Raw genomic sequence first — 21329 nt, forward strand, 5'->3', positions numbered from 1 at the left:
TCACCCCACTAGGTCAGAATGCCTTATGAGTATCTCTTTTGAGCTCTAAATGAAAAGATTTAAAGACTCCTTGGCTCAGGTCTGTAATCCCAGTACTCTGGGAGGCCGAGGCAGGTGGATTGCTTGAGCCCACGAGTTCAAAGACCAGCCTGGGCAACGTAGCAGGACCCAATATCTACAAATAATAATAATAATAATAAACCTCTTCTTGCATGAACATGGATGAAGCTGGGAACCATCATCCTCAGCAAACTAACGCAGGCACAGAAAACCAAACATCGCATGTTCTCATAGGAACATGTGGACATAAAGAGGGGAACAAGAGACACTGGGGCCTACGTGACGGTGGGAGGGAGAAATTCAGAAAAAATACTTTAATACCAAATAAATCATCTATACACCAAACCCCCGTGACATGAGTTTGCCAACCTGCACATGCACCCCTGAACCTAAAATAATAAAGGGCAACAGGGAAAGACCCTGCTTCTTTAAATTAGAACAAAACAAGAAGAAAACAAAGAAAGATGAAAACTCTCAAATCAGGACAAAAAGTGTAACCTAGTAAAAACATATGGACGTACACCCACTTGCAGATGAACAGCTTATCACTACCCGGGGTGCAGAAGCATGTCAGCAGCTTTACCAAATGCCAGGAGGCTGGAGAGAGGATTGCTTGAGCCCAGGAGTTGGAGACCAGCCTGGGCAACATAGACCCTGTCTCTACAGAATACTGAAAAATTAGTTGGGCGTGGTGGCACGTGCGGTGCCAACTAATTTTGGCACGTTTATGTCTCAAACTGCAGGAGGTTCAGCACTGGAGGGTAAGCATCAAGCTGGGCCTGGGTCTCCACTCCTTCACGTGTGACCTTCGTGCGTCCACTGCACTGCTGAGCCCCAGGAGGCTCTCACCTGGGCCACGCAGCAGAGACCACCAATCACACACATGCAGCCACCACTGCCAACCTCTCTGACCCACTCTAGTTAAACTGGGTGCACCCCTCTTTCCTTGTGGTTAGGGATGATAACAGGCACTGACTGTCCGCAAAACACAGTAACTCACACGTGGTGCTGGGCGTGTGGGGCTCAGGGCGCCATTTTCTGGGTGAGGAAATGCAGGTTTCCACATGTTGACAGGGAGCAAGAGCAGTGCTTGGGAGGCCGAGGCAGGGCACCGCACCCCAGCTGGGAGAGTCAGTTGCCACATCAAATCAGTGACGGTGGGTGGGGAAGGAGGCCATCCAGGGTCTGGACTGCTGTGTGGAGCATGAGACCCCGAAGGAACATCTAAGGGACACAGGGGTTCCCAGGGGAGAGCTGATTGGTAAAGGCCCTGGAACACTGCTTGCATAGTGACACACCTAGATAGGACCTTCCCGCCCTGATCATTTTCAGACTGGGGAGCTCTGGTTCCCTCTAAGGCTGTCCAGGTGACCAGGGAAAAAAGCACTGCTCACACAGGGCCTGGACAAAGAACGCGTCCAGTAAAGCTGTGTGGGGGCCTCCTGAGGCCCCAGCTCCAATGCACTGGGCTCCCCTTGGCGCCAAGCCGCCTCCACAGAGCCAGGGGAGCTATGCACATGACACGCTGTAAAGGGACAGAGGCTCTAGGGAGTGCCAGGAACAGTTTCAGTCACAGCCCTGGACCTTTGGGATGTTCTGATGGCCCCTCCTGCTGTGACAGTTGAGGGAGGTTCACAGAATATGAAGGCCCCGCTATGCTGGCAGCATCATCTCAGGAGCCATTTCTCTTGCCTCCCTGCCCCTAACGACCACCTTTTTCTTTTCTGAGGTGGAGTCTCGCTCTGTTGCCCAGGCTGGAGCGCAGTGGCGCGATCTCGGCTCACTGCAAGCTCTGCCTCCCAGGTTCACGCCATTCTCCTGCCTCAGCCTCCCGAGTAGCTAGGACTCCAGGCGCCTGCCACCACGCCCGGCTAATTTTTTTTTGTATTTTTAGTAGAGACGGGGTTTCACCGTGTTAGCCAAGATGGTCTCGATCTCCTGACCTTGTGATCCGCCCGTCTTGGCCTCCCAAAGTGCTGGGATTACAGGCGTGAGCCACCGTGCCCGGCCTTTTTTTTTTTTTTTTTGAGACAGAGTTGTTGCGCAGACTAGAGTACAGTATTGTGGTCTCGGCTCACTGCAACCTCCACCTCCTGGGTTCAAGCGATTCTCTTGCCTCAGTCTCCCAAGTAGCTGAGACTACAGGCGCCTGCCATCATGCCCAGCTAATTTTTGTATTTTTAGTAGAGACGGGGTTTCACCATATTGGCCAGAATGGTATCGAACTCCTGACTTAAGGTGATCTGCCCGCCTCGGCCTCCCAAAGTGCTGGGGTTACAGGAGTGAGCCACTGCGCCCAGCCAACAACCACTTTTAACCTCAGAGAAGAGGATGCACGTGGGGGCCTGGGGTTATCCACTGTCTTGCTCCTTGTTCCAAGTCTCTGAAAACCTGTAACTCCATCAGATCGTGGCCTCGGAGGAAAGCCTAAGGTTCACAGGGACAGATAGGTCTGTGTTAAGAGTACAGATTAGAAATGAAACTCAGGGAGCCAGGCACAGTGGCTCATACCTACAATCCCAGTGCCTTGCGGGGCCAAGGCAAGGGGATTGCTTAAGCTCAGGAGTTGGAGACCAGCCTGGGCAACATGGTAAAACTCTGTCTCTACAAAAAATTAGCTGGGTGTGGTGACATGCACCTGTAGTCCCTCTCAGCTACACAGGAGGCTAAGGTGGGAGAATCTCCTGAGACTGGAGAGGTCAAGGCCGCAGTGAGTGGTGATCTTACCACTGCACTACAGCCTAGGCAACAGAGTAAGACTCCCGACTCAAAAAACACAACAAAACAAAACAAAAAAAAAAGAGAAACTCAGTTACGAACAGTGTGATAAGGACAAAAAGTATGCAATGAACGTTACTAAAGCTGATCTATGGCCAGGGGTGGGTGCCAGGGGCCACTGGCTCTATGGGCATGGGAGTTTTTTTTCTTTTTTTTTTTTTTTTGAGACGGAGTCTTGCTCTGTCGCCCAGGCTGGAGTGCAGTGGCGCAATCTCGGCTCACTGCAAGCTCCGCCTCCCGGGTTCACGCCATTCTCCTACCTCAGCCTCCCCAGTAGCTGGGACTACAGGCGCCCGCCACTGCGCCTGGCTAATTTTTTTCTATTTTTTTTAGTAGAGACGGGGTTTCACCATGGTCTCGATCTCCTGACCTTGTGATCCGCCCGCCTCGGCCTCCCAAAGTGCTGGGATTACAGGCGTGAGCCACCACGCCCGGCCGGGCATGGGAGTTTTTTCCTAAGATCAGGCAGTGCCCCCACCACACACCCCATGGCTCCATGCACTTGTGCCTCTGAGGCACCCATGAGGCTGGAATCACACAGCCATTCATTCCCCTTACAGGCTCCTGTCTGTGGCTTACACTGGGCGGCGTTCTGCATATCCCTGTGTCTGAAAGACCGATCAGAGTGCCTGGCACACAGTAAGTGCTTAATAACTGTGCTTGAATGCAAAATTCAAGAACCGTTGAACAAAAATAAAAATGCTACCACATGGGATATTATTCGGTGTGAAAAAAAAATGAGCTATCAAGCCACGAACAGACATGGGGCAACTGTCAATGTATACTGCCAAGTGAAAGGAGCCACACGCGGTGCGATTCCAGCTACAGGGCAATCTGGAAAAGGCCGATCCACAGAGACAGACAGGTTGGTGATTTCCAGGGGATTGGACGGACAGAGCACAGGGGACTTTCAGCAGGGAGGGGCCTCTTTGTTCAGAACAATAAAGGTGGACGCACAGCATCCAACATCCATTCAAATCACAGAACCCTCTACACCAGGAACCAACCCTAACAGAGACCGTAGACTCTGGGTGGTGGTACTTTTATGTATTTATTTTTAGAGACAGGGTCTCGCTCTGTCGCCCAGGTTGCAGTGCAGTGGCATGATCATAGCTCACTGCAACCTCAATCTCCTAGCCTCCAGCAATCCTCCCGCCTTAGTCTCCTGAGTAGCTGAGACTACAGATGCATGCCACCGCCACTGCTTGGCTAATTTTAAAATTTTTTCTTTTCTTTTTCTTTTTTTTTTTTTTTGACGGAGTCTCGCTCTGTCGCCCAGGCTGGAGTGCAGTGGCCGGATCTCGGCTCACTGCAAGCTCCGCCTCCCAGGTTTACGCCACTCTCCTGCCTCAGCCTCCCGAGTAGCTGGGACTACAGATGCTCGCCACCTCGCCCGGCTATTTTTTTGTATTTTTTACTAGAGACGGGGTTTCACCGGGTTAGCCAGGATGGTCTTGATCTCCTGACCTTGTGATCCGCCCGTCTCGGCCTCCCAAAGTGCTGGGATAAAATTTTTTCTTATAGAGATGGAGTTTTGTCATGTTTCCCAGGCTGGTCTCCAACTCCCAGGCTCAAGTGATCCTCCCACCTCCCACCTCGGCCTCCCAAAGTGCTGGGATAAGGCTTAAGCCACAGTGCACGGCCTGAGTGCATTGATTGGAACCAGTCCACTGCTCTGGAAGGTGATGTTGGTAACGCGTGGCTTGGCTTGGCTTTGGGGAAGCAGGTGTATGGGAACTTTCTGTACCTTCCAATCGATTTTGCTGTGACCCTAAAACTGCTCTAAGAGTAGTTTTAGGCTGGGCACAGTGGCTCAAGCCTGTAATCCCAGCACTTTGGGAGGCCTAGATGGGCGGATCACAAGGTCAGGAGATCGAGACCATCCTGGCTAACACGGTGAAACCCCATCTCTAAAAAATACAAAAAAACTAGCCAGGAGAGGTGGCGGGCGCCTGTAGTCCCAGCTACTCGGGAGGCTGAGGCAGGAGAATGGCGTAAGCCCGGGAGGCGGAGCTTGCAGTGAGCCGAGATCTGGCCACTGCACTCCAGTCTGGGTGACAGAGCGAGTCTCCGTCTCAAAAAAAAAAAATAAAAAAGTAGTTTAAAAAAAACACAAAAGCGCCGGGCGAGGTGGCTCACGCCTGTAATCCCAGCACTTTGGGAGGCCGAGGAAGGTAGATCACGAAGTCAGGAGTTTGAGACCAGCCTGATCAACATGGTGAAACCCTGTCTCTACTAAAAATACAAAAATTAGCCAGGGGTGGTGGTGCACACCTGTAATCCCAGCTACTCAGGAGGCTGAGGCAGGAGAATCGCTTGAACCCGGGAGGTAGAGGTTGCAGTGAGCCGAGATCGCACCACTGCATTCCAGCCTGGTGCCACAGAGCAAGACTCCATTTCAAAAATAAAACAAAACAACAAAAAACAAACAAAAAAAGAAAACCGCCCCCAGGGGCACCCACTGCCCGCCCCGCCTCACCTGGCCGTCGTGCCTGCGCTTCTTCATGAATTGGGTGATGCACATGCTGCCCGCTGACTTCCTCTTCAGTGAGATGGGAGTGCCCTGGCTGGGTCCCGTGGAGGGGATGCTGCCACTGTCCTCTCTGGGGGCCGAGGGCACTGAGGTCACGTAGCTCCACTGGCATGGCACGGGCAGGTGCTCCTGCTGGAAGCTCTGTAGCACCTGCGGGTGCACGTACCAGCACATCCTGAAGTCGGGCCGCTTCTCGTACACTGAGTTCTCGGAAATGAGCCGCTTGAGCCGGGACTTGGAGGGGATGGCGGCGTCCTCGCTGGTGGTGTGCAGGCAGGTAGCGGAGGGGCTTGGGGGGCTGCCGGTGTGCTTGCTGAGCAGTCCCCGGCGGCAGTGCTCCTGGAACTCCCGGATGATAACCTTGCTCCCGTTCACGTTGCCGTGCAGGAGCGGCAGCAGCTGGGCCAGGACTGGTGGGAGGGAACATGGACGGGCATGAGGTTTGGGGAGCCACCTATCACCAGAGGCCAAAAACCAAAACACACACAGCTCCTCCTCGCCACTGAGGCTCCGGGCACGGCCAGCTTCAGGGATAGGTGGCCTCATGAGGGCGGTCGTAAGACAGGGCAGCACCCACGCACCTGCCCAGAAGTGAGCCTTGGCTGGGCACATGCGTTGCCAGGGCTGACTTCAAATGCCTGCTGTTCCTACCCAAATGGCAGCCCTGCTCTCCTTGTGTGCCACAGTCCCTCCCCAGCTTTTTTAGTTTTTTTTTTTTTTTTAGACGGGGTCTCGCTCTGTCACCCAGGTTGGAGTGCAGTGGCAGTATCATGGCTCACTGTAGTCTGGAACTCCTAGGCTCAAGCAATCCTCCCACCTCAGCCTCATGAGCAGCTGGGATCACAGGTGCATGAGACCACGCCCAGGTAATTTTTTATTTTCTGCAAAGATGAGGTTTTGCCATGTTGCCCAGGCTGGTGTCGAAGCACTAGGCTCAAGCGATCCTCCCACCTTGGCCTCCCAAAGTGCTGGAATCACAGTCTTGAGCCACTGTGCCCAGCCCCTCCCTGGCTTTTGAGAAAGCGTAGCCCCCACTCCAGCACTCTCTGCGCCTGAGTCCTGGTTGATAAAACAAGCCTGGACCTGCCTCGTCCTGCCGCTGGGGACATCATCGAATGTACGGATGTGTGCGGGAAGAGGGCTGGCCTCTGTTATTTGTGGAAAGAACATTTGCATCATGGACCCACTAGCCTGTGAGACCCTTGCCCTCAGCCCTGAAATTAGCTGGGCCCAGGAACAGGTGGGTGGCCCGGCCACGCCCCTGAGAAGGGGAGGCCCTGCCTGAAGCCCCACCCACACTCACTCTGCTGGTCTCTGTTCTCCCGCTTGGAGGCCTTGGGCGTCTGCTCCTCCTGGACAGGCACGGTCTCCAGGAAGCAGGCTGTGAACTGCTGCAGTACCTTCAGGTCGTCGCCTGCGCAGTCTCTGTCGGCTGCCCACACGCAGCCGATCTTGACGGGCTGCAGGACGCGAAAGCGCTTCCCCTTAGCCAGGAACTCGTCCCACTCTTTGGCCTTCAGTTTCTGGCGGACCTTATGGTTCTCAGGGTCGGCACACTCCTTGTGGGTTAGAAAGCAGAAGTTTATTTGGGGTTCGTGCTCCCCTATGCCCGGGCACCCTTTTGAGGTTCCAGTCTCAGCTGGCTGGGGAGCCAGAGGAAAGGACAGGGGCACAACACTCACAGTGTCAGGGCCAGGGCAGAGCACACCATGCGCTGGCTGCCCCTCTTCCAGATGGAGTAATTCACACCTGGTTTCCTTTGGGAGAGTCACAAGATATTTCTGAGCTCACCCATGAGGCCTCTTTTAACACCCCTCTGAATTTCTGGTGAATGTGTGATCGTGGAGCTGTTTAACAGGGTCGGGTGCCTACCCACATGGCCCGGGCATCTGGCAGACACATGTAGGGCCTGAGACCACTCTCTGACAGACAGTTCAGGCCTTGGTGGTCAGATATGCACAAGGAATGCATAGCCCTCCAGCACAACCATGAGACAGTCCCACCAAATCCCCACTTCCCAAACAACAGGCCTGAAATACTCCCACCAAATCCCCACTTCCCAAATGACAGGCCTTCAGAGCCCCAAAACAACTTGCTTGAAAGAAAGTTCCTGCTGGGTGCTGTGGCTCACCTGAGGTCAGGAGTTCAAGACCAGCCTGGCCAACATGGTGAAACCCCGTCTCCACTAAAAATACAAAACTTAGCCAGTTGTGGTGGCACACGCCTGTAGTCTCAGTTACTCAGGAGGCCGAGGCAGTAGAATTGCTTGAACCCGGGAGGTGGAGGTTGCAATGAGCCAAGACCAGGCCATTGCACTGTAGCCTGGGTAACAGAATGAGATTCCATCTCAAAAACAAAAAAAAGAAAAAGAAAGAAAGAAAAGAAAGAAAGAAAGTTCCACAACCTTACGGAATCCAGAAAGGGGTGGCAGGCAGGTTCACCTGCAGAGACGTGGGGAATCTTCTGGAGAGACAGGGAAGTTCTATGTTTTATTTTGGGCGGTGGTTACCCACATTCACTTGATTGTTATAAGTCATCAAACACAACACTTATGATGCACACGTCTTGCTGCACGCTGACTGTACGTCAGCTAGGGTGGTTTCCAGCCTTCTAACCCAGACCATGGCCACGCTCCCTCACCAGGGTGTCTGCTCCTATGGCTCCCTCACCTGCAAGCTCCTCCTCTGTCTGCCACCCTCCCAGGTAATACCAAGTTCAGGCCCAGCCATTCCCACAAGTGAGCTTGCTTGCTGGGAAGGCAGTCCAAATCTCGTATGGCTGGGCTGGGACCCCCGTCACCCTGCCAGGTCAGGCCACTGAGCACCAGTCCGGAAATGAGCTTTTTCTGAGCCGGTGACTCCCTCTTCACTCCCTTACCTCTGTCACACCTTCGTCCTCAGACAGGTACCCATGGGGCACAAAGAAACCATCATCCTCATCTTCATCCTCTCCCATGTCGTCATCATCATCCTCAAAAGGAGAAAAAAAAAAGTTCATCAGATAGAACAGCAGACTATGTGCCTTGTTAAAAACATAAAGTAGGCCAGGCGCAGTGGCTCACACCTCTAATCCCACCACTCTGGGAGGCTGAGGTGGGTGGATCATCTGAAGTCAGGAGTTCCAGACCAGCCTTGCCAACATGGTGAAACCCCGTCTCTACTAAAAATACAAATCTTGGCCGGGCACAGTGGCTCACGCCCGTAATCCCAGCACTTTTGGGAGGTCGAGATGGGTGGATCACGAGGTCAGGAGATGGAGACCATCCTGGCTAACATGGTGAAACCCCGTCTCTACTAAAAATACAAAAAAGAAATTAGCCGGGCGTGGTGGTGGGCGCCTGTAGTCCCAGCTACTTGGAGGCTGGGGCAGAAGAATCACTTGAGCCTGGGAGGCAGAAGTTGCAGTGAGCTGAGATCGCGTCACTGTACTCGAGCCTGGGCGATAGAGTGAGACTCTGTCTTAAAGAAACAAAAAAATGCAAAGCTGTGAACATCTGCTCGGCATGGCCTCCTGACAGACACTGTGAGCGTCGGCAGAAAGCCCACTAGGTCACAGCAGCTGGGCAGTCAGGTGGAAATGGTGCGTGGCAGGCCGGCAGGAGGCGAGAGGGGGCTGTGGGGCCATGGTGCAGATGTGGACGGGCTCCCACCCCCAGCAGCCATGTGGGCGAGTGTCACCAGATGAGATTTTGGGAGAGAAGCTGGAAGTCTGGATGTTGAGGTACGTTCGGGTTTCGGGCCGCACAGCAGGTCAAACACCAGCTGTCAGTGAGTGAACACAGCTGGGCTGTGTCCTTGAGTCACTGTGGGACAGGGACTCAAATACAAGCCATCTGTCAGTGAACACAGCTAGGGCTCATCCTTACCCCCTCACTGTGGGACAGGGACTCCCCAGGCTCCTCTTCTTCCCACTCCTCATCACTGTCCACCTCATAGTCGAGGAGCTTCTGAGAAAAGAAACACACGGGACTCACAGCTGCCTTCAGGGCTGGAGGAAAGGGGCACAGTGAGGAGATGCAGGGACAGAGGCACTCCGGGGCTGGCTCACCGTGTCCTGGGCCCAGGGGTCTCGTGCGCGGATAAGCACCGTCTTCTTGTTCCAGGTACCCCAGTAGGCCGGCCGGTGGTTCTCACAGAACTGCAGGAGCTTCATCCTGCCGAACTTCCTCCTCTCGGGAACGCCATCGCCCTTCCCGCGCTCCACGATCACGACGTCACTGAGAAGGAAAACCCCAGGCTGAGGATTGCGCTGCCTGACAGACTTGCTCACAAACCTCTCGGGAACCTCCCAGTGAAGATGGCCTAACAATTCTAGAAAGATGGGCATTTGTTAAAAAGCAGCATTGCCTATCCCCAAAGAAAGGTCAGGAACATGGACTGAAAGGACAGACGGAGGAGGGTGCAGCCTGAAGGGGAGAGGGAAGAAGGCTGCCCAGGTGCAGCCACAGAGCATTTTTACCAAGGGAGGTTCTGTGGAAACAGGAAATTTGCAAGATGGGGGGAGGGGAGGGGTATCCCTCACTGGAGACCAGCAGGGAAGTAAGATTCCTCCAGGAAAAGCTAGGAAGACAGGGAGAGGAAGACTTCAGGGGCTCACAGGAGGGCCAGGTGGAGACAGGCCTTAGTCAGCACCAAAGTCCAGGGCTCAAGGGCACTAGGAGGCAAGCAGCAGCAGAACCCCGAGCTCCCACCTCAGGGACCTCAGGGTTCAGGATGCTGCCCTCCAGCATCACTAGTGGGTGAAGGCCGACCTCCTCAGGCTCTGACCTGTTAAAAAGATCTGCATTCCGCGTGGAAACCTGGGTGGGTCCAGACCTCAGGGGTCGCCGGCCTTTGAGGTCTTTCAAGAAGGAGAACTCGCCGCTCTGCTGCTGGAGGAGCTGGTCTAGCTGACTGCAGAGGTCTGGATGGAAGGCGGTCCGACACCGAGGGGCCAGGACCATGTGCTCTTTAATTTCAAAGGGGGCAAACTTCCCACAGGAGCCGGCCAGGGTCTGAAATCAAGAAGAGACCCGATGGGATCTTCCAGCGCTGGGAGAAAGGAGGCACCATGGACGCACACAGCAGGGTGCTGGTGGGATTCATCCAGGCTAAGGTCAAGGCGCAGACTCAAAAGCCCAGGCACTGTGTGGGTCCACAGAGGCGAGTTTCCAGAGATACAGGGCAGAGGGCAGATTGGTAGTCTCAAGGGCCGGTGGCGGGGGGACAGACTACAAGGGAGCTGTTTTGAGTGATGGAAATAGTGTATTATCTTCATTATGGTTAGCTGGCCCTCTAATTTGTCAACACAAATGTCCTGAAAAGGGTGTATTTTATTGGATGTAAATTAGATCTCAACAAACCTCGCTTAAAAAAAAAAAAAAAAAAAAAGGCCAGGGGCAGGGGCTCATGTCTGTAATCCCACCACTTTGGGAGGCCGAGGAGGGCAGATCACCTGAGGTCAGGAATTCGAAACCAGCCTGGCACATGGTGAAATCCCATCTCTACTAAAAGCACAAAAATTAGGCTGGGCGTGGTGGCTCATGCCTGTAATCCCAGCACTTTGGGAGGCCGAGGCAGGTGGATCATGAGGTCAGGAGTTCGAGACCAGCCTGGCCAAGACGGCCAATTCCCGTTTCTACTAAAAATACAAAAATTAGGCCAGGTGCGGTGGCTCATGCCTGTAAACCTAGCACTTTGGGAGGCCAAGGCGGGTGGATTGTCTGAGCTCAGTTCGAGACCAGCCCGGGCAACACAGCGAAACTCGGTCTCTACTGAAATACAAAAAATTAGCTGGGCATGGTGGCATGCACCTGTAGTCCCAGCTACTCAGGAGGCCGAGGCAGGAGAATCACTTGAACCCGGGAGACGGAGGTTGCAGTGAGCAGAGATCGCGCCACTGCACTCCAGCCTGGGGGACAGAGCGAGACTCCGTCTCAAACAAAACAAAACAAAACAAAAATTAGCTGGGTATGGTGGTGGGCACCTGTCATCCCAGCTACTCAGGAGGTTGAGGCAGGAGAGTCACTTGAATTCAGAAGGCAGAGGTTGCAGTGAGCCCAGATCGCACCACTGTACTCCAGCCTGGGCAACAGAGCAAGACTCCTCAAAACAAAAAACAAAAAACTTCTTTTTTTTTTTTTTTTTTTTTTTAAAGATCACAACTCCTCTTCTTTTTTCTGAGATGGAGTCTTGCTTCACTGCACAGCCTGGAGTGCAGTGGCGCAATCTCGGCTCACTGCAACCTCCGCCTCCTGGGTTCAAGTGATTCTCCGGCCTCAGCCTCATGAGTAGTTGGCATTACAGACACCTACCACCATGCCAGGCTAATTTTTGTATTTTTAGTAGAGACATCATGTTGGCCAGGCTGGTCACTCCTGAGTTCAGTCTACCCGCCTTGGCCCCCCCAGGTGCTGAAATTACAGGCCTAAGCCACCGCACCTGGCCAAAAGGAGAAATGTCAGTATAATAAAGACACTGTAGCTGGGCGCGGTGGCTCACACCGGTAATCCCAGCACTTTGGGAGGCAGAGGCGGGAGGATCACCTGAGGTCAGGAGTTCGGGACCAGCCTGACCAACATGGAGAAACCCCGCCTCTACTAAAAATACAAAATTAGGCCGGGCGCGGTGGCTCAAGCCTGTAATCCCAGCACTTTGGGAGGCCGAGACGGGCGGATCACGAGGTCAGGAGATCGAGACCATCCTGGCTAACCCGGTGAAACCCCGTCTCTACTGAAAAAAAACACAAAAAACTAGCCGGGCGAGGTGGCGGGCGCCTGTAGTCCCCGCTACTCGGGAGGCTGAGGCAGGAGAATGGCGTGAACCCGGGAGGCGGAGCTTGCAGTGAGCTGAGATCCGGTCACTGCACTCCAGCGCGGGCGACAGAGCAAGACTCCGTCTCAAAAAAAAAAAAAAAAAAAAAAAAACAAAATTAGCTGGGTGTGGTGGCACATGCCTGTAATCCCAGCTACTCGGGAGGGTGAGGCAGGAGAATCGTTTGAACCCGGGAGGCGGAGGTTGTGGTGAGCTGAGATCGCACCACTGCACTCCAGCCAGGACAACAAGAGTAAAACTTCGTCTCAAAAAAAAAAAAAAAAAAAAAAAAAAAGAAAGACACTGTAACAAAGAGGTAACAGGCTGAGACAAAATATCAGAGGATCAAATACCAGACTATGTTTAAAAAAAACAAAAAACAAACAAACAAAAAAACCTCTTACAGATCAGGAAAAAAAAAAAAAAGAAAATACTGTAGAAAAATAGGTTAAAAAAAAAAAAAAAGAAAAGAAAAAAAGGAATTGGCGAGTCAAAGAACTAAAATGGCAAACGAACAGAAAAAGATGCTCAACTGCACCAAGAGTCAAGTAAAAATGGAAAGTAAAACAGTATCAATTTTTTTTGTAATCCATCAGACTGGCAAAGTTAAAAGAAAATTAATCCCCATGGAGTGATAGCAGAAAACGGGGAGATTTCCACGTATTGCCGGGAATGTGCATCTAAGTTTCCCGTCTGGTGGGCACTCTGGCCATGGCTCATGACACTTTAGCAATGTGCTATTTTGTCCTAGAGGCAAACTCACGCTTAGTTGGCTGTCCCGGAGGAATGCATGTGTGCAGAGAAGCATGCGCAGGGACCCCCACTGCACCACCGAGGGGCAAAGAGGCTGAGATAGTGGCAGGCTCTGTGGCTCACGCCTGTGATGCTAGCACGTTGGGTGACCAAAGCGAGAGAACTGCTTGAGCCCAGGAGGTCGAGACCAGCCCTGGCAACACAGTGAGACCCAGTCTCTACTAAAAATAAAATCAGGGAGGCTGAGATGGGTGGATCATCTAAGGTCAGGAGTTCAAGACCAGCCTGGCCAATATGGTGAAACCCCGTCGCTACTAAAAACACAAAAAATTAGCCAGGCGTGGTGGCGGGCACCTGTAATTCCAGCTACTCGGGAGGCTAAGGTAGAATTGCTTGAACCCGGGAGACAAAAGTTGCAGTGAGCCGAGAGATGGTGCCACTGCACTCCAGCCTGGGTGACAGGGCAAGACTCCGTCTCTAAATAAATAAATAAATAAATAATTTTTGTAAAAAAAGAGAGAAACCATAAACCATATCATTGCATTATGAAGTATTATGTGGCAGTGAAAATACATGATGTGGATCTCTGGCTGTCACGACAGGATGTGTGGGTACAACAATGTCACACTGTGCACCTTCAAGATATGCAATTGTTGTCAAATGCTTCAAGATACAAAGGACAGGCCAGGTGCTGGGAGTCACGCCTATAATCCAAGCACTTTGAGAGGCCGAGGCTTGGAGGATCATTTGAGGTCAGGTTGTCGAGACTAGCCTGGACAACACAGCAAAACCCAATCTCTACAAAAAATTAAAAAATTAGGCCGGGCATGGTGGCTCACGTCTGTAATCCCAGCACTTTGGGAGCCGAGGTGGTCGGATCACCTGAGGTCAGGAGTTCAAGACCAGCCTAGCCAACATGGTAAAACCCCGTCTATACTAAAAATACAGAAATTAGCCAGGTGTGATAGCATACGCCTATAATCCCAGCTACCTGGGAGGCTCAGGCAGAAGAATCACTGGAACCCAGGAGGCAGATGTTGCAGTGAGCTGAGATCGCACCACTGTACTCCAGACTGGGCGACAGAGTGAGACTCCATCTCAAAAAAAAATAAAAAATTAGCCAGGCGTGGTGGCATGTGCCTATAGTCCCAGCTACTCGGAAGGCAGAGGTGACAGGATCACCCGAGCCTGAGAGGTCAAGGCTGTGGTGAGCTATGATTGTACCACTACACGCCAGCCTGGGTGACAGTGCGAGACCCTTCCTCAAAAAATAAAGGCCGGATATATTAAAAAGAATGAAATACATCTAAATGTAGCAACGTGGCACAAATCTGAGGTGGCTAAGTACACATGTATATAAACACAGTGAGTGGAGCAGGGAAAGGCACTGAAGAACCCCTAACATTGGAGATGGGGTAAAAGGAAAGGAGGGCTGTGGTTTACATGCACAGATGGTGGCTCAGGAGGTCTGAGATGCCAGGTGACCGATGCCAGGCAGGGAAAGTAAACCTCTGTGAATTCTACTGTTGTTTTACAGCTAACCTTGCTCCCTCAAGCGTAAGTTCCCACGGGTAAAAACATGGTGAATTTCTCTTACGCCTAACACAAAATTATTCATGAAGTAACTTCTGAAAACAGCACTGTTTAATCAGACACGCCACTTTTTACCTCTTTGGGACAAGGCGAAGGACAAAATATTGAGCCTCAAGACTTTACTAGAAATGGAAGTGCCCGAGGTCACTGGAGGCTCCCTCCCTCATGAGAGGAGCTGGCTGGGGAGAGACCCTTTCATTTTCAGAAAGGAAAAGTCGAACAGAGCTGAAACCCGAAAGCAAAGTGGCTGCTCACCTTGGGGGCCTGTGGAGTCTTTGGTTTCTGGAAGAACCTCGTGATTTCGGCCTTCTCTGCTTTAATGCGCTGTGATGTTAAGAGATGGTGATGAGAAAGAAGAGAGGAAGAGAAACTACATGTTGCAAAACATGCAAAGGCTCCAGAACCGAACCTCAAGCATTTTAGCGTGAAGGCACTACTGTGATTTTTAGCTCTCAAAACCCACGGACCCAAAACCGAGCCGGCTCATCTCAAAATGTCCAAGTCGGCCTTGTGGGCAGAAGTGCCAGGACTGTGGGGCCAGTAGGCATGTGACAGGCCAGCACTGGGAAAAAGCAACAAGAACGCATCTAGGCAGACTCGCCCCTCCCTGTGGGTGCCATTTGGTTTCCCCAAACCAAGAGAATATTAGGTGTCAGCTGTGGCAAGAATTCCACTTTGGGCATCTGCCTCTCCAACAGGCTGGGATGGGGAAGCTCTGTGGGAAACGCTCTACCTTCTCTTCTTCTCTTAACCGTTTCTCTTCTTCCTTTTTCCTTTTTTCCTCAAGTTTAGCCCTGTGAGACAGCAAATGACATTTCAGCCAACTCTCTGCTTTGGCTCTGGAAGGGACCGCAGCACTCAACTGTTAGTATATGACAAGTATTTCATTTTACATTAAATGAATATAAGTTATTTTCATGTTTACTATAAGGCTTTTACATAGGTCTTCACAATAAAAATGGAAAAGAGCCGGGCGCGGTGGCTCACGCCTGTAATCCCAGCACTTTGGGAGGTCGAGGCAGGTGGATCACAAAGTCAGGAGATTGAGACCACCCTGGCGAACACGGTGAAACCCTGTCTCTACTAAAAATACAAAAAAATTAGCCAGGCGTGGTGGCAGGCGCCTGTAGTCCCAGCTACTCGGGAGGCTGAGGCAGGAGAATGGCGTGAACCCAGGAGGTGGTGGAGCTTGCAGTAAGCTGAGATTGCGCCACTGCACTCCAGCCTGGGCGACAGAGCGAGACTCCGTCTCAAAAATAAATTAAAAAAAAAAAACAAAATTAAAAAAAAGGAAGAGAATCAATAAAATTTTTCCTGTGACTAGAATATATACAAAAAAACCTTTAGCCAGCCGGTGCATAATTAGCACAGACAAAACCCACAATCCTGCGATGCAAATGTCTAAGTTGGTTGGGAACTGGAAGGACAGTCAGCAGAGACAAGGGGCCCAGGGTGAGTTGGACGTAGAGGAGCACAAAAGAGCAGGGAGCTGCTTTCCACCACTCCCACGCTGGGGTCCCATGGGCACCTCACGCGGGAGAAATGGGAAGGAACTGAAGGGAGCCGCTATCTGCCTGCAAAGTGGAAAGGCCCCATCAGAGTGGCCAGGAGCGGAATCCAGCAGCAGGGAGGCAGGCCCAACACGGCCTCTGAGGGCACTCACTCCAGGGCTTCCTGCCTCTCCTTGCGCCGCTCCTCCTTGAGCCGCTGCTTCTCCGCCTTCTCCTTCTCATCCTTCTCCCGCTTCTCACGCCTCTCCTTTTCCTTCAGCTCCTTCTCTTCCTCCTTCTTCTTCTTGGCCTCTTCCTTGGCCCGCTTGGCCTCCTCTTTCAGCTTCTCCTTTTCTTCCCTTTCTGCGCGTAACTTGAGCTGCTTGCCCAGACGCTCCTGATCCTACAAGACAGTGTGGCAGGTGACAGGTGGCCCTCCCTCCAGCTCCCAGGAGGAAGCTCGGTTCAGGGCATGCAGGACAGCTGGGCCTGGATGGGAAGAACAGAATTCAGGGACCAAGACCGGGCGCAGTGGCTCACGCCTGTAATTCCAACACTTTGGGAGGCCGAGGTGGGTAGATCACCTGAGGTCAGGAGTTTGAGACCAGCCTGGTGAACATGGTGAGACCCTGTCTCTACTAAAAATACAAAAATTGGCCGGGCGCGTTGGCTCACGCCTGTAATCCCAGCACTTTGGGAGGCTGAGGCCAGTGGATTACCTGATGTCAGGAGTTCAAGACCAGCCTGACCAAGATGGTGAAACCCCATCTCTACTAAAAAAAAAAAACTAGCCAGGCGTTATGGGCGCCTATAATCCCAGCTACTCGGCAGTCTGAGGCAGGAGAACTGCTTGAACCCAGGAGACGGAGGTTGCAGTGAGCCAACACAGTGCCACTGCACTCCAGCCTCAGTGACAGAGTGAGACTCCGTCTAAAAAAAAAAAAAAAAATTAGCCAGGCGTGGTGGCAGGTACCTGTAGTCCCAGCTACTCAGGAGGCTGGGGCAGGAGAATCGCTTGAACCAGGAGACGTAGGGTGCAGTGAGCTGAGGTCACACCAGTGCACTCCAGCCTGGGCAACTAAGTGAGACTCAGTTAAAAAAAATAAATGAATAAGAAAGAATTCAGAGACCAGCTCCAGGAGGAGCCTCCAGTCAACAACCTTACACAGAAGTGATGTTTTTTTTGAGATGAAGTCTACTCTGTCGTCCATGGTGGAGTGCAGTGGTGCGGTCACAGCTGGCTGCAGCCTCGACCTCCCAGGCTCAAGTGATCCTCCTACCTCAGACTCCTGAGTAGCAGGGACTATAGGCACACGCCACCATGCCCAGCTATTTTTGTATTTTTCCTAGAGATGGGGTTTTGCGGTGTTGCCCAGGCTGGTATTGAACACCTGGCCTCAAACAATCCCTCCTGCCTCAGCCTCCCAAAGTGTTAGGATTATAGGCATGAGCCACATAAGTGATTTTTATAATCCATTATGCATCCTTCCATCATGAGAAAAATGTTAAGAATTAGCCCTGTGTCCCGGTACTTGTGGGCAATTCAATGTAAGATTCATTTCAAACACAATCATGCTGGGCGCAAGGGGCTCACACCTGTAATCCCAGCACTTTGGGAGGCTGAGGCAGACAAATTGCTTGAGGCCAGGAGTTTGAGACCAGCCTGGTCAACAAGGTGAAACCTCAACTCTAGCAAAAATACAAAAAATTAGCTGAATGTGGTGGCGCACACCTATAGTCCTAGCTACTCAGGAGTCTGAGGCACAAGAATCGCTAAAACCCCCAAGGCAGTTCAAGATCACACCACAGCACTGCAGCCTGGGTGACAAAAGCAGGACTCTGTCTGAAAAACAAAACAACCAAAAAAACATTTATTTGGAGATAGAGTGTCATTCTAGTGCCCAGGCTGGAGGGAGTGCAGCAGTGCTATCTTGGCTTACTGCAACCTCCGTCCTGGACTCAAAGCAATCCTCCTGCCGCAGCCTTCTGAGTAGCTGGGACCACAAGCACCTGTCACCACACCTGGCTAATTTTTGTAGAGACGGAGTCTCACTATATTGCCCAGACTGATCTTGAACTCCTGCGCTCAAGCAATCTGATCACCTCAGCCTCCCAAAGTGCTAGGATTACAGGCATGAGTCATTGCAACCAGCCCAGGAATTCTTTTTCTTTTTAGTAGAGACAAGGTCTCATTATGTTGCCCAGGCTTGTCTCAAACTCCTGGGCTCAAGAAATCCTCCCACCTTGGTCTCCCAGAGTGCTGGGATTATGGGGGTGAGACACTGCACTCAGCCTTATTTCAAATTCTTTTTTTTTTTTTTTGAAACGGAGTCTCACTCTGTCACCCAGGCTGGAGTGCAGTGGCCAGATCTCAGCTCACTGCAAGCTCCGCCTCCTGGGTTCACGCCATTCTCCTGCCTCAGCCTCCCAAGTAGCTGGGACTACAGGCGCCTGCCACCACACCTGGCTAGTTTTTTGTATTTTTTAGTAGAGATGGGGTTTCATCCTGTTAGCCAGAATGGTCTCGATCTCCTGACCTCATGATCCACCCGTCTTGGCCTCCCAAAGTGCTGGGATTACAGGCTTGAGCCACCGCGCCCGGCCTCAAATCCTTTAAGGGAGTAACACTTCATCACTACGTTCCTCATTCCAAAGACTTGGCAGTGGCCTGGGACACTGAATCATTTATGTAATCTGAAGTTCAATGTTAAACACGCTCAGCTGGGCGCAGTGGCTCCCACCTGTAAATCCAGCACTTTGGGAGGCCGAGGCAGGCGGATCACTTGAGGTCAGGAGTTCGAGACCTGCCTGGCCAACATGGTGAAACCCCACCTCTACTAAAAATACAAAAATTATCTGGGCGTGGTGACAGGCGCCTGTAATCCCAGCTACTCGGGAGAATGAGGCAGGAGAATCACTCGAACCTGGGAGGCGGAGGTTGCAGGGAGCTGAGGTCGTGCCGCTGCACTCCAGCATGGGCAGCAGAGCAAGCCTCTGTCTCAAAAAACAAAAACAAAAACAAAAACAAAAAAACCCACGCTCACCTGCCCAGCTCCACAGGTACCCGCTCCTAACACCGCGTGAGGACCACGTGTCATCCAATATGGGCTTCCTATGTGTCTGCAGTCTGACAGCTCAGCTTTCAGTTTGGGTTAGGAGTATCTGCCCTTGTCTCTAAGGAAATATTCTAAATGTGTTCCAATACATCTCTGGTAGCTTTAACAAAAGCCACGGAGACACAGCCTGGAAGATGTCTGATGTTCATTTCCTGCCAGCATCCTGTGTGACTGCATCTGACATACGAGACACATGAGGAAGATGACCGTCTGGATTGAACAAGTAGACTGGGTGGAGAAGAGTCTCCCGCCCTGTTGCTAAGCAGGAAATAGAAGGCTTCTAGAAACTGCAGGTGAATCAGGTGTCTTCAGCCACACTTGGGTATTTTCTCCGCACCCCCAACCAGGTATGCGGGACTCGGAGATTCCAATGAGCTTAAAAGAGCTCTTGTTCCAAAGAATGAGATAAACTGCAAAAATAAAAATCAGGCCAGGCACGTTGGCTCACACCTGTAGTCCCAGCACTCTGGGAGGCCGAGGTGGGTGGATCACCTGAAGTCAGGAGTTTGAGACCAGCCTGATATGGCGAAACCCTGTCTCTACTAAAAATACAAAAAAATTAGCCAGGCGTGGTGGTGTGTGCCTGTAATCCCAGCTACTCGAGAGGCTGAGGCAGGAGAATCGCTTGAACCCGGGAGGTAGTGGCCGCAGCAAACCGAGACTGCACCGCTGCACTCCAGCCTAGGCAACAGAGACAGACTCCGTCTCAATAAAAAATAATACTAAAATAAAAATCAACCCCAAATCTGACCCACAAAAACTCAGTGCGGCCCTCAGGAAACTCGGGAAACGCCCAGTGAACATCAGGGAGCTCAGGAAACCCTCAGTAAACGCAGAGCCCGTGGTAACCAGGGCCCTCCGGTGAGCTGGCACTGGGTAGGCAAAGCCCAGAGGCCTTCCCTGAAGTTTTGGTTTGTTTCAGTATGATCTGACGTTCAATTTCTCTAACCTTTAAGCGATAAGTAAAAAGCCCCCTGCGGCCAGGCGTGGTGGCTCAGGCCTGTAATCCTAGCACTTTGGGAGGCTGAGACAGGCGGATTGCCTGAGCTCAGGAGTTTCAGATCAGCCTGGGCAACATGGTGAAACCCCATCTCTACTAAAATACAAAAAAAAAATAGCTGGGCATGGCAGCATGCACCTGTAGTCCCAGCTACTCAGGAGGCCGAGGCAGAAGAATTGCTTGAACCCGGGAGGCGGAGGTTGCAGTGAACCAAGATCGCGCCACTGCACTCCAGTCTGGTGACAGAGCGAGACTTCGTCTCAAAAACAAAACAAAACAAAAGCCCCCTGCATTGCTGTGTGGAAAATGTGGTGATCCCCCCAGAGAATAAGAGACTCAGCAGTCACTAAAGGATAATCACCCACTGAGTGTAGGGGCTATTAAGATGTTACAGCACTTAGGAATAAGTGGAACTTCAATCCCTATTAAAGAGACAGGACTGGCCGGGCACGGTGGCTCACGCCTGTAATCCCAGCACTTTGGGAGGTCAAGGCGGGTGGATCATGAGGTCAGGAGATGAGACCATCCTGACTAACATGGTGAAACCCCATCTCTACTAAAAATATAAAAAATTAGCCGGGCGTGGTGGCGGCGCCTGTAGTCCCAGCTACTCGGGAGGCTGAGGCAGGAGAATGGCGTGAACCTGGGAGGTGGAGCTTGCAGCGAGCCAAGATCACACCACTGTACTCCAGCCTGGGCAACAGAGCGAGACACTATCTCAAAGAAAAAAAAAGAGACAGGACTACAGGGAAATGCACTACGTTTTTGGAAGGTAATTTGAAGCTACAATGGGATGCAGAACCATTAAGACAGTGGTAGTACTACTGATAAAAGCTTAGAAAAGGCCACAAACAAAACCTTAGGACTCACTCAGCAAAGCAAAAAATTACACAATCCACAATCCATGAAGTCCGAGTACTTAAAATGAAGCAGGAATCAAAATGATGGTCAGAGAAGGCTGGGGAAAATGTAAAAACTGGACCAAAGGAACTCCAAAGGTCTTTGCTTACTATTTAATGCAAAAAGCACAGCAGGTTAATTTTCTATTTCAGGGAAAATGTCTTACTCTTTGCAGTCTGAGCTTGTTCTTCTCTGTAGAGCCTTTGACGAATTTCTTAGTTATCTGAAACAGAAGACATTTATCTTTAAACATGGGTTATTTCAATCGCTTCCAGAAAAAGAGAAACCTTTCCAGGTGATCAGTTTTTCCACCAA

At 51.7% G+C, this 21329-nt stretch overlaps 1 protein-coding gene across 4 annotated transcripts in view; it reads right to left on the bottom strand.

Moving 5' to 3' along the window:
- CHAF1A (chromatin assembly factor 1 subunit A) overlaps nucleotides 1-21329 on the bottom strand; it is a 43607-nt gene that overhangs the window by 6615 nt on the left and 15663 nt on the right. For 2 of the 4 annotated variants that reach the window (XM_073017092.1, XM_073017091.1), the window contains exons 4-13: nucleotides 21181-21237; nucleotides 16172-16401; nucleotides 15242-15302; nucleotides 14764-14832; nucleotides 10138-10364; nucleotides 9419-9587; nucleotides 9237-9317; nucleotides 8249-8341; nucleotides 6675-6930; nucleotides 5538-5781 (exon numbers count right to left, since the gene is read on the bottom strand). In XM_073017092.1, the coding sequence (XP_072873193.1) occupies nucleotides 5538-5781; nucleotides 6675-6930; nucleotides 8249-8341; nucleotides 9237-9317; nucleotides 9419-9587; nucleotides 10138-10364; nucleotides 14764-14832; nucleotides 15242-15302; nucleotides 16172-16401; nucleotides 21181-21237 (1487 nt within the window). Of the gene's footprint in view, nucleotides 1-5317; nucleotides 5782-6674; nucleotides 6931-8248; nucleotides 8342-9236; nucleotides 9318-9418; nucleotides 9588-10137; nucleotides 10365-14763; nucleotides 14833-15241; nucleotides 15303-16171; nucleotides 16402-21180; nucleotides 21238-21329 lie in introns of all 4 variants that reach the window. The other 2 variants (XM_037994400.2, XM_007994829.3) reach the window with 1 other exon arrangement.

Source organism: Chlorocebus sabaeus, chromosome 6, assembly GCF_047675955.1.
Source record: "Chlorocebus sabaeus isolate Y175 chromosome 6, mChlSab1.0.hap1, whole genome shotgun sequence".
Taxonomy (NCBI): domain Eukaryota; kingdom Metazoa; phylum Chordata; class Mammalia; order Primates; family Cercopithecidae; genus Chlorocebus; species Chlorocebus sabaeus.